This window comes from Chelonus insularis, unplaced genomic scaffold (genome assembly GCF_013357705.1).
Source record: "Chelonus insularis isolate UGA/USDA-ARS -01 unplaced genomic scaffold, ASM1335770v1 contig_235_pilon, whole genome shotgun sequence".
Taxonomy (NCBI): Eukaryota; Metazoa; Arthropoda; class Insecta; order Hymenoptera; family Braconidae; genus Chelonus; species Chelonus insularis.
In genome coordinates this window covers 43,267-57,331 of record NW_023276440.1, presented here as the reverse complement: position 1 = coordinate 57,331, position 14,065 = coordinate 43,267, and the positions used below count along the sequence as shown (strand labels likewise).

The 14,065-nt window shown below is 27.7% G+C and overlaps 1 protein-coding gene across 3 annotated transcripts in view; it reads left to right on the top strand.

The window, feature by feature from the left end:
• Positions 1 to 14,065, top strand: part of LOC118064506 (endothelial transcription factor GATA-2-like) — a 44,826-nt gene that overhangs the window by 19,578 nt on the left and 11,183 nt on the right. For all 3 annotated transcript variants that reach the window (XM_035079155.1, XM_035079153.1, XM_035079154.1), the window contains exon 5: positions 11,699 to 11,833. In XM_035079155.1, the coding sequence (XP_034935046.1) occupies positions 11,699 to 11,833 (135 nt within the window). The remainder of the gene's footprint in view (positions 1 to 11,698; positions 11,834 to 14,065) is intronic.

The window sequence follows — 14,065 nt, the reverse complement described above, 5'->3', positions numbered from 1 at the left end:
TGGTAAGATTATATTCTCACTTTTCTATAGCACGTCTCGTTGCACGCAATGACCATCGAGCATTATAGTGGCCACATGCTCTGTACTCTCCTTTTGCTTTATAAATACATCTTTTTTTTTTTTTTTTAAATATTTACTAGAATGACAAACTAACGGGTAATACCACCCTTTGATCATAAAGATATCGAGGGTTGAAACGTAGCCCTCGGTAGTTTATTGGGTGTACATAGGTATACTGTTCGTTGTTGATTTGATGCAAAGATAGTGTTGAACAGCTGGAAAAATTTCTCGTTCGTTTATCTTTTTTTACTTCGTACATCCTACTACCTTATAACATTAAAATTACTATTATCCAGTCATTATATATTTTTTTTTTTTCGTCAGTAATAGACAAGTTCGTTGGTTCTATTTTTATCAGTATAACATACTGAAAGAGTGAAGAAGAAATAAAAGAATGTTTCCATAAATTCTTATGGAGTATTATTTATTTAATAATGTATAGGTTATGATTGATTTTTTTTTTTGTTTCATAAATTGGTCTATATATTTTTTCACTCAATCTATCATTTTCTCCTTCCTACATCACTGTGATTCTTATCGATACTCCAACAGAGTAACGTTCCTTTCAACTACAATTCTTCGAATACCGTTACAGGCTTGCTTTTCTCAATACTTCTACGTTGTCTACGAGTCCTTTAAGTTTCAGCTAACACATTCTATGACCCGCATTCGTATTATTATAGTATCATGAGTGATGAATTAAAATTGTCCATTTATATTAAGTATACTAATTTATCCAGATTTTAATTATTTCTTTTTTATTTAATACTTTGTGTTATAAGTTTTGTTATAAAAAGAACAATGATAATTCACAGTAATATTATATTATTCTGATGATACACAATCTGATTTAATGTAAAGGCAAAATAAAGAAAGGTTTTGACCATGACATAGTATATGCTCTCACGCGTGCGGGTGTGAGGGAATATATATATATATAGGTATATGTTATCACTAAAGTAGGAATGTAAATGAAATATTTTTATCATAAAATTACATTTAATTTTTTTCTTTAAATATCTTTAAAAGTACGATACTTTTAATTTATTAAAATTAATGATATTTTTTATTTATATTCAAAACAATTGAATTTTTATTTTACATGTAATACTGTAAATTCATTTATAATAGACACTACAAATCGTAGTGTTTTTATTTAAAACACTTAAAGTGTTTTAAAATAATGTTATCCATTTGATTAATATTTTAGTAACTTTCAAACACTTCCAAGTGCATTAAAAATTACGTCAATGTTAATCAAATGGGTGACTTCAAGTGTTTTAAATTAAAACACTACGATTTACAGTGGAAGCAATCAATATACCTAAAGTGTCTTGAATATTAAAATTTTATAAGCAAGTTATAAAATTTTGTCCACAAAGTTTTAGAAGATCCTTATGCTATCTGAAGCTATCTGGATATCTGCCACATCTATTTTAACCTTATGGGCAAGTTAAGTATTGCTACTTATAGCAGGTTGTTATAAGTTAGATAATTAATCTTAAGGGTATGATGAGATTGTTTTCTTCACAATAATACTCTTCTTCAGAGTTGCCTACTTCTAAAACACCAAGTACATGATTCTTTTTTTCATAAGAAATTATCAAAAATTAGCACACTGTGTTGAGTCTAAAAAAGAAAGATATTTGTAATCTTCAAATCTCACATGTAGATAACATAATCTCTCTTTTAGTGTTTTAGTATTACACACTTCTGTAACTTCACATATTTATGAGAGAACAAGTTCAAGTCCTACGGCAAAATTGGTGTTTTAGCGTTACACAAAAACGTTTTCTGCTGGTAGGGATAAATATTTCTCTCTTCAAAATATGGATTAAATTAAGATGGAATTTTTGGTCAGACTGAAAGTGTTCTTCCAGTGTAGTTGAAAAAGTATTCATTCATCCATTTTAGAAAAATTAGCATTTAATGTAGAATTTTTTACATCAACGTTGAATGGATTCTTCATTGTTTCTCCATTACAAATCATAAACTGATTTTTACTTGAAACTTCCAAGTAAAAAGTGCTATATATCTCTTGGATAGCATTAGCAACATTATTTTGAATTATTTACTATGTTATAAACTTTTAGAGGAAACCAGGACAAGACAATCTCATGGTCCAAGGTGGATTCCTTTAAACAGTGATCAAAAATGCAGAAACTTTTGAAAGTAAAGTTGGAAAAAAGATGAAATAAAATGACTTACGTCAAGAATTAAATGAATTCTTAAAAATTCTAGTTTTAAAACTATACATAGCACCATTTATACCTTTGTCTTTCTACAGATTATGTAATAATAATCTCAAAAGGGCTGTCTGTTGATTTTTAGATTGACTTGTCATCTCTAGTGCACTTCTTTGCTAAATTCAACTCAAAATCTTGGTTATTATCTCCACCAATTACCTGGCAAAAATAGAGATGTTGTTTTTGAAAACCTCATGGTAAATAAAAAGTCTTAACCAAGCTAACTTCTCACATTTCATTGCCCTTCATATATAATCCTAGAGAATACAATGTTAGCTTTGTGATTGTTCTTCAATAGAAGTGTATACATTTACACATTCTCCTATTTACAAGATACATACTTGATTATACATTTAATCATTACACGTTTTTCATTTCGTTATATTTATGTTTTTAATAATTATTATATGCAACATCTTTTTCCTTGAACTGTGCGATCGATCGATTGTAAAGGATTGTTGAACTCAAGGTTCCGTCGGCATTCCAACGTCAAGAAATCTTCTCACTTTCTTTTTCTTATTCTCACACTATATATCTGTCTTTCTTTGAAATAACAGGAACAACTTTCCAGCATACTTACTCTCGTAGTTATTCAAAATTGATAATCGATTTTTCGTGGAGAAGCGAAACCGGTAACCGCCTACCCTCTAATATATCCGCCCTTATTCTCTTCTTGCTCGAATTTTTTTAATTTTTTTTTTTCCTTCTTCAATATATTAAATCATATGATACATGCAGAACACGAGTATTAAAAGCACAGTATTTATCATAATCATGATAATTTAAAATTATCAAGTTTTCTCTCGATTACAATAATTTAATAGATGTTATTTAATAGAAAATTTATTTAAATATTTTAGAATAGTTTAGATTGATCTTAAACAGAGGTGAGAAGTAGTGGCGCGCAAGCCAATTAGATGGGCGTGTATGAGGAAGAAGCTTGACCGAAATAAATTCTGACTTCTCTTCGCGAGAATGTGAGAGAAGGGAATAAGACAAGTGAGATCCCACAGAACGAATTGTGATAACCTATTAACTTGTAAATTGCTTCCGACTGTGGGCGATGCAAAACGGAACGCATAAATTTGTCAAATAAAACGGTTTGGTCGTGCGTAATACTTCGAACCCATTCAATCGTTCCAACATCTAAAACTTTTGATCACATATTGTGTCTCTTAAAAATATTATAAATTCAAAGATTTTATGCTTATAAATCATCCTAGTAGATCTATTTCAATCGGCATCTGATATGATTGAATATTCGATACTAGAAAGATGTTTTCTTTAAACCAACATATCAAGTCTGATTAATCACGTGATATTTTCTTATTTTACATTTTATTCTATTCAGAAAATTTGTCAGTATCTTCTTTCTATAAAAAAGTGATGAGATTTTAAAAAAATAATCACTGATTTTTAACATTCAATTTTTATTAAACAAATTAATGAATTTAATGAGATAAAAAGAAAATTTTTGAAGTCATTTAAGAGATATTTCATCTTTAACATGATTTTTTTATCAAAAATTAATTTTTCATTTGTAGAAAAATTATTTTGATGCTTTGCATGGTAACCAAGTCTATCAAAGAAAACCTTCAATTGTAAAAGTTACAATATATAAACAATAAAATTTTAAAATGGAGCTTCTAAATTTCCTTGTGCTGCATGCAGCAGGATTTTTTCATAAATATGTTCTGTAGATTTTACTATTATGTATATCAAAAAGAAAAAAGCTTCGTGTAAAACAAACTATCATGGGTTTAAAAAAAATATTTTGCCGCATAGATATATTTTCTTTACATTATGTTTGTGTCCTTATTACGATAACAATAATCATTCATCTGTTTATCAAATGTTCATCTTTCGAATTAATCACAATACTTGTTTTTTTTTATCTTGTTTTAGAATAATATTTTTCTTGTTATGATATTTTATCGTTTTGGAGTCAGATTAATAGAAAAGTAGTTTAATAAGTTGATAAAGTAAATAATGAAAATTGGTTTTGAGACAGAAATTTATAGTTATTTGCAGAATTTTTTAGTAAGTAAATAAAGGTTTTTTTTTATGTTCGAATTTTTTCTAAAGTTGCTATTGAATAGAATAATAATCATTATAATAAAAACTTAACTAGTAAAATAGTATGTAATTTAAAGATTTTTTATACTTCTATTGTGATCGGATTGAGAATGGGCAACACTCTTCATGCATTTATACATAAAGTAAATAAAAAAGTTAAAATTATGCAGCTTTTTGAAGTAAACTGTAAATAATAAAATAATTATTCAGCTCCATGATGAAATTTTAATGTGATCTTTACAATGTAACCATTTTTCGACTCACATAACATGCGTTCTTTGTTAAATTACTATACACCAACTATAGTATTCCGAAGACACTTTTTACAAGTCTGTTAAACTCTATAATTTGTTTATGGAAATTTTACATTCAACATCTTTCAGGTATCTTAGTTATTTCAATACACTTTGAAAATCGTGGATTAGTAGTAGTTGTGATAATAATCCCAGACTTTATCAAAAGTGGTATCAAATCTATCGTATCATTTAAATTGCAGTGAATTAAAGACGAAATAAAATATACGTTGGAAATTATTGTGTCTTGGGATGAAATAATTAGTTCTTGTAAACTGTTTTAAAATCTCTTTTACATTTTTTTACAAACACAGTAAAGTTTAGGATTTTACCTTATAAACTAACAGTAAAATAATAGCTAGGACAATTAGTAATTTGAGTTGATGAAACTATTGAATAGTTACATCAATTAAAACAACAGCTAAAAGAGTTGTTACATTTATTATAATAGTTAAAAGCTATTTAAAAGTAACTTATTGGTTTTGATGTGTTTTGAATTATAAAAAAAAAATTTCTCTAGATGCAGTGATTCAATAAATGAATTGTTATCAAACGTAATTATAAATTAAAACAACTACTTTGATAACCATCAGTCAGATTATTGATAGCTAGAAGATAATATAAAAGTTAAACGAGTCAATCGGTAGGAGATAACTATTTAGGCTTTATTTATGAGTGAGAGATTCTTCAGCTCATATGCATGCAAACCCCCTGACAATAAACATTATGATTTTTTATTGCATATAAGATACGAGTAACTTTATTTTGGTAAGGACATTTACGAGATTTCAGGGGTTAGCTTTCCCTTGGGAAGAAATAATTGAAGGAATAAGAAGAGTAGACGGGTGAATACAGGCGCAGAAGGCTAGGAAATAACGGTTGGCATTTAGGGGCAGCTGCGCCTCACTATCATTGGCTGCGATCTTTCGTTATCCCACACGAAAGCCCGAAAAACAACACCCTCCCTGACAATCAGGAAGACCAATCCTACCCATTTGATCAGAAGGGTAGTAATCGGGGCGTTTTTATGGATTTAAAATGTCCAATAATAAGAGTGTTTTTTAACTTTATGCTTTAGTTCAGGAAAAATCTTTATTTCATTTTTGGTTGAATAATTTCATTATAACATTTTCAAATTAATTGAAGTATAAGGAAATAATTAGTTATAAATATAATCATTGCATATCAATATACTGAAAGGTTTTAATTTATAAAAAAATCAAAATAAATTGAAATAAAATAGTTACTGAGAAAATTTGTATTGTATGAATTTTATATTCGTGTTGAATCGATTAGAATAATGTCATGATATAGTTTATTTATTTATTAAATAATAAAATAGAAAAGTAGGATATTTTTTCTAAAAAAATTTTTTTTATATTTCACATGAATTATAGGAGGCGGATACACTTTGGTTTTCATAGCAACTATTGAAGATGAAAATAGTCAATATATTTGCGCAGTCGCAACGGTCTACCAATACTCAATCAAGACTCCGTGCGCATGACATTTGAAATGTCAAATTAAATTTAATTTTCGTGTTTAAGTTTCTGCAAAGTAATGTGACTGGAAGAGTTGAGAATTCCCTAAAGCATTTTATCAAAAATTTGCTATATAGCATTTATATTTTTTTACACAACAATTAATTACCCAAATAACAAATAATTTTACTTTTCAAATTACAAAAAAAAACAACAACCTAAAGACTCAATCAAAATAGTCCAGCTATAAAAATTAATTTTATTTATTAAAAATAAATTTTATAGAGACATGAAATTATTATTTTAATATTTAATAGTTTAATTATCTGGCAGTGATTATATTTATTTTATTAGCAAGAAATTACGATATTTTCATCCAAAATGGCTGCGGTAAATTTAAAAATATAAAATAAACATAATCATATTCATATACATACAATAATCATAATATCATTATTAAGTTTATTGAATTTATATAATAAATAACTACCTAATCAAGAGTGGGTGTGCGTAAAAAGACTAGACTTCAAAACGAGGTTTCTTGGGTGTGGTCGTATCTAAAAGTTCACTAGAGCACGATTATTCTTATTTGTTAAACAGAGATCCGTCGGAGAAATATTCATACTTGAAAGAAAGTTACACACTTTCAAACACTAAACTTTTATTTTTAATAACATTCATACCAACAAGTAACAACAATATACTGAAATAAAATTATAAAAATCCACATATAATGATGGATAATTAATTATAATTAATATTAAAACATGTATCAGCAAAAAAGTTAAGTTTCCTTTAGCAATCATTCAACTTTATAATAGCTAGACTTATTCTAAGATCAAATTTTAATGTCTCAAATGACTTCATTTCAAAAGGATATAACATTAATAAGTTCTCCAAAAAAATGATTACCTTTTATTTGTTAAATATTATTCTTGATTATTTAATATTTTTAATTTCATGTTATAACTCATGTATACGATGGTATGTTTTTATCTAAATAATACATGAGAGCATTATAAAACTCCAGATAAATATACTAAAAACAATGGGAGACATCGAAACGTTGAAATGGTTTGATGCATATCTTTAGCTTTCTTTATATATTATAATATATATTACTTCATACATAACACCGAGATAGAGTTTTTTCATAAATTTATATTAATCTTTTTACAGATAATTTATTATTTGACACATTCAATATCACTGATATTTTGTTTCTTTTATTTTATTATTAGAAAAAAAAAGAACAAAAAAGAAGGCAAAAGTATTGACAAATTTTCAACAGCTTTGTCATATAAATATAAATTCAATGAATAATTCAACTTAGTTGCAATGAATATTAGATTATTTATTATGTACATCAGTTACTTTTATAGTCCAGTAGCTTATGTTGATGAGTATTGGATGTTTAAATTTTTTCTAATGATGTATACATAAGTAATTATAGAGGAGCTTTTTCCAAGATTTAAATTAAAAAATATTTCTACAAGTCAACATGTATAAATATCTAAAGGAGTCTTGAATTAACAGTAAGGTTTAAATTTAAGAATATTGAAAGACTTTTGAATGTGCTCGTTCGAAGTTTTTATCCTGCACTACATCAAATACCTTACAGAGTAAAGCTGAGAGAAGGACTCTTAGCTGCTGTGCACCTAGCAGGCGGCCAAGAGCTAGTGTTAGGAATGTGGTACCACTGCTTGTCACACTCGTGCACACTCGCATACAATCACGTAATATACTAAGACTTCTAACACATACACATATATATATGTACTGTATATAAATATATATAAAGACAAACTGACAGTGTTAATCTTTTTTATTAACATCTTATGTATCATGTCGAAATACATATGCTTATATACTTGATGAGAAATATAAGTTAATGTACATGCTGGCACAATTATTCCTCATCTTCACCTTGATTGTTTGAAGTATTGATAGACAGCTTGATATTTTATCCAAGAGACTTTCGAAATATATTTATTTATAACTGGATACAATTTGTTTAACATTTTACTCATATTTTCTTTTTTTTCTTTTTTTTTTAAATTAAAAATAATTAATGAATTAATTTGAATTAAATAATTAAATGCACAGATAAACAGTTATTTTCGTATTAAGTTGGTTTTTTATTTTTATTTAAATAAAAACAATGTTGTTCAACATATTCGCAATAATACATTTATCTACCTACTACTTGAATACATTTTAACTGAGAGCTTCTAGTCACGATTTGGTCAAGGATATATGTAGAGATACCTATCACTACGTACAGTTCTATTGGTAAGGACTCATTTAACTTACCATAATATGAAGCTGAGGTGAAAAAATTCTTCAATATACTTTTGTATAGGGTACATGAATCTCTGTATAAGTTCACTACTTAATATCTCACAATTTTAAATTTATTTTTTTCAAAACCATTACAATTCTATATTTGTTAAATTATATTCTATCATTGTTAGCATATATGACTAATTATCAAAGCTATTTCAGTCACGATCAATGACATAATGAATTAATTATAATAGAGTTCCGGTTAGGAGTGAGTTGTTTTTTTTTTCTTCTTTTTTTTTTCTAAATGTTATAATATTAAAACAAAATTAAATACAGGTATTCTATATTGTATATTGTTAATGTATTTATCAAGTAATTCGTTATGAGTATTATAGTTAGGATTATTTAATTTTATTTCTTAATGCAAATAAATAAGACAAATTTAATACATTAATACATGTATAATAAGAAAAAGATCACTATAATTGAAAAGAAACAAATTACAGATACTGCTAAGATGATGCGTGTCATAGTTGTCATATATTATATTCTGGTATGTATGGGAGGTCGCCACCCTCGTGTCTAACCGGTTTTATTACTTTATATGTACGTATTAGGCGACGTATACAGAAGCGATTATGATTCTCGTGCTGTTTGCATCCACATGATCGTGATAGTGAAGATCGATTAATTTACATAGTAAATTTTCACTTGTCCATGAATTGTAGTAATATTATCTATCCTTTGAATCCAAATGATTGTCATTTTAAAAAGTAGTTCACTAAATTATTTCACTTGGTTAAATGTTTTATAAATATCAAGAGAATTCATTGAATGATTAATCAATGGAATATTTTAATAATGTAAACATCTTTAGAGGTTTAAATATTTTTAGTCAATATGTAATAACCATTTGTTATGAAATTTAGGGAGTTCAGGGACTAATGATTTTTGGAGGGTGTTGGAGATTAGACAGTAGATAACTCGACTGGATATTGACGAGAAATAGTGTGCCTTATATGTATTGATTCGGACATTTTACCCCTCTCTTTATTCTCTTTTTTTTTTTTTAATACTCACGTAGCCTTCGACCTTTAGTCTGCTCTAGACCCTTTTTACTTACAGGCACTTTACTATGTGCCGTTCCCAAGCTCTGATAAGATTCTAGTGATAGAGCATGATTATACAAAATAATGTTTGTACTCTGGTAGCAGTCTATAGTCTTCATATTCCCTTTTTTTTTTTTTGTACTTGACAATGATGAAAGGAAAGTTAAAAAATTTGACTCCATTTTTATGATAAATAAATATTATTTGTTTAAAAAAAAAAAAAAAAAGAAGTTTGGAGTATTTTAAAAAAATTGAGTAGATATTTTTTAAAGTCATTATGTAAAAATACTTTCTATTCTCTTTAGATAGTTAACAATGTCTCTGTTCATTCCTTTCTTCTCTTTTGGTTATTGTAATATCGTAGTTGTTCGATCATTGGAATGTGTTTTAGGTCGTAACAAAATGTAGCATGTCATCTTGGGGGTTAAATGGTTCAAGGGATTTGCGTGGTTGCTTCTTCGTCTCATCACTGTCAGAAGAAAAAGTAGTCAGGTATGCACGCGCCCGATTCGTTGCTCTCCTCGTCTTTTTTTCTGATTTTCGAATAGCTTATGTATATCTGCGTGTGTCTGTGTGTAGGAAAAAGGTAAATAAGCTATAGTTGCTTCAAGAGGGATAATAAACCTTTTTAGCTAAGTGTTTGCCACTCAAGATTGAAAGTACAGGTGTCAGAATGATTTTTCGATTCACGAACATTGAAACATGGTCGTAGAAACGGTATGCCCTTCATCTTATTAATCTTTTTTACCTACAGTCTATAGAAAGATTAAGTTAGAGACTGCAAGGCACCGGATTTCTGATACATCGATTTATCTTTTTTATTTAAGCTCAACTGATTGTATCAGGTCTCCTTTTCCTGACTGTTATTATTATTATTTATTTTTTTTTTCCATCTGGAAATTAAAATGAGATAGATTTTTAATGTTTTGATGGTATTAAAGTGTATAGAATTATTCAATAACTACCCAATAATTTTACTAAACAGAAATGATTGTTAATCAACAATTCATTTATAATTTTTTTTTATATATTTTTAATTATTAATTATTATTATTGTATATTTTACATGATTATATATAATAATTATATATAAAAAAAATTTTTGTAAAACTCATAACCCAAGAGAAATGACGAAAACATAAATATTTCGGTTTAAAAAGTTCAAGATATAAAAATGAGTACCAAGAAAAATTATTTTCGAGTACATGAGTTAAAAAATATAATAAAATTGTTATAATGGAGTTTAAAAAAAAAGATTGGTGATATTTATTAGAAACAAATAATGCAGTTAATAACTTCATGTTTTATCCAAGATAATTTCAGACATGTCTTTGTTTTAATAAAAAAGAAAAAGATTGTTGTAAAACATCTTTAAATGTTTAGTTATTTTAAAAAAGTTTAATTATAATTTCCTGCTAAACATTGCATAGTAATGTTAACAATTGTGCAATAAAAATTTCTCTTTTCTGCCGAATAATTATTATTATAATTTAACTTTCTTTGTGAAAAACAAAAATATACGACTGATTATTTAAATCATTTAATTCCCATCTTATACATCGTGAGTATTTTAAAGTACAAATTACCCTGTAATTCGGAGTAAGCCTGGTACGTCTTCGAATAGCGAAAAAATTACATATTAGATGGAGTAAAATATACTCCAAAGAGAGCAATTTTTATCCTGTGAACAGTGTAAAGAGTATACTTAGTCTTGACAGAATGAATTTTATCCAAGTGTTGGGTAATTTTTTTATTATTTGAAGATGTCCCAAGCTAACTTTAAATTGCAGGATAGCCCTCTGAAATTTGTTCATGTAAATATTGTATACAACACCAGTCCTATATTTTTAATGTTTAAGTTAAGAAAAAAATGACTACAAAATATTTTACAAAGTTTAACATTCAATGCACTTCTCTTACACTATTTAACACACATTAAACATTATGACATTTACAGAACACAATAATTTTATTATAATGTTAAATAAAAATTAAAAAATAACCACATTATCCAAGATGAATAAACGTACTTGAAAATCAATTTAAATTATTACTTTCAGAAGGATATGTTGACATGAAGTTTTTTCAAAATTTCATCAACCTAAAGTTGAAACATAAAAACTAAAAGATGTAACTTTTGATTTCAGTCGTTACAAAGTGCTGCAAGAAGAGCTGGTACGAGTTGTGCAAACTGTAAAACTGCAACGACAACTCTTTGGCGAAGGAATCAGGCCGGTGAACCAGTGTGCAATGCGTGCGGTCTCTACTACAAACTTCACAACGTGAGTACTTCACCCTACTTGACAATTAATAGCTGGTTACTAACCTAAAACAAACAAAAAATCTATGTATATAGTTGAAGATAAAATCGCTTTGTTCGACACTGATTGCTTCAGTAAAGTACAAAGAAAGACACTATAAAACACCAAGAGTTGATCGAAAAAAGAGAAGACTACTACTCTTGAGAGTTTCTTTGTTGTATTATCAACAATTAACGCGTCGGCAATATGAGTCCCGGACGTAAGAAATCTGCTGACGATATAGCGAAAGCAGGGTGAATCGTGCTTAACGGCGTGTGACACAGGAAGTGCCGGAAGTGAGGTCCACGCAACCTCATCGAGAGCTATAAAAAATACTGATATATCAACCAACTTACATTCAGACGTTTTACTTTAATTATTTTCGTAACCTTTTTATATTATTTTGACAAATCTATCATTCAAAACAGTCCTTAAATAATCTCACCATTTTTATTTATGTTAATTAAAGTGATAAAATATAAAAATTTTTATTACTTAGACCCAATTTTTTTTTTATCAAGATATTTTATTCCAACAGTTATTATACTCTTTTTATTTTTTAATTGTACATATCTCGAGTGAAAATCACGATAATATAAAATACTATGTGTCTTCTGTACATATTGAAGATAGCTTTTAGGTGTTAGGCCAATAAACAAGAGTGAGATTACCCGTCATGATCATATTTAGCTTTTCCTTCAGTACATTCATCTACTCGCTGGTAATATCTCTGTATCAATGCTAAAATAATCGCTAATTATAACTGATAGCTATGAAAGCTTTATTTGTGTTGAACGACTAATAAGCTCAATTTCAATCAATTGAGTCACTCTATATTGTTAGAAGCTTTAATTAAACGTAACTATCAAATCTTTTTTTTTTTAATTCACAAGAACTATATTTAGAGAAAAAAGGTAGAATGGTTACCATTCGTTATTTAAATCTCAAGAAAGATTACTCTGGAAATTTATTGATGATTTATGTTTAATATAATAGCAATACAACATGAGAATGGTAAACCTCAGTGTTTTATAGGTTTTGATTATCATTAGATGAAAAATACTTACTTCAAGTTCCATCAAAATGAGTGCAATATCTTGAAGAAATCAGTGAATGGATTATAATAATAATAATAATATCAGATTCATTAACAAAAAAAATACTCAGGTTTTTTTTTAAATTCATTTAAATAATTGAAACTTTTGTAGAAGTGAATTGTTACAGTGATGTGTAAAGTGTCATGATGAGTTAGGTACAAAGTAAGACTAGTACTACAATTGTTTTCCGGTGAAGACAAAGAGTAAAATTGTTTTTAGCTGTATACACTGATAGTTTGGTGCAAGTGAAGCAATGAAGCTTGCAGCTAAAGTTGATGTATTGATGGTACATGGTTGAAGAAAGGTGTGGATAAGATGATAGGTCTTATGATCAGGTTCTGCTCCAAGTTATTTTAAATACACTTTGTTGGATATGAATATTCGATTGCATATTATTTTTTAGTTATAAATTAGAAGTTGATGATAGAGAGGATATGATTATTTTGAATATGAAGCAAGGAAAGGAATGATATGAAATAGAAATAGGACATGATGATTGATTTTGGAGCACACACTAAATGCAACAAGTTGGATGAGGTCTTCATTTTTGAAATGAAAGCAATGATATAAGTAGCTGGATTTCCTGTTGACAATAGAAATCTGATACTTTATAAAGAAGAGACATTTTTACCTACCGTTGTTCTTTATTTTGAGTATATATTGGTGTATGTATAACATTTCATTTCGTAGGTGCGTGTTTTATTTGTGTAATGACTGAGCTTTTTGTGTTATGAGAATGAGAATCACGTCAACTTTGTATCTTGGTAACACATGGTTAACTACGGCTGGGCGGTACCGATCTATTACGCTTGCTTGGTATGCCAAAAGGGGCGCGTTTTCTTCCCTACTCAATATAACCGGAAGTTGTTCGACACAGTGATTACTTTTTTTCAGAAGATTATAAAATTGTAAACACAATGATACAGTAATCTTATGAATATTAAGAAGAAAATATCTTATTTATTTTCGTCCACAAAATAATTTTTTATTCAATCTCTGAATAAATTTTATTCAGAAATCTTTCATTATTTTTAACAGTCAATCCAAACATTTAGTTATACAAAATAATTTTTCTTTATTTGAAAAGATATGACATCACTGTATTGCCCATATTTTT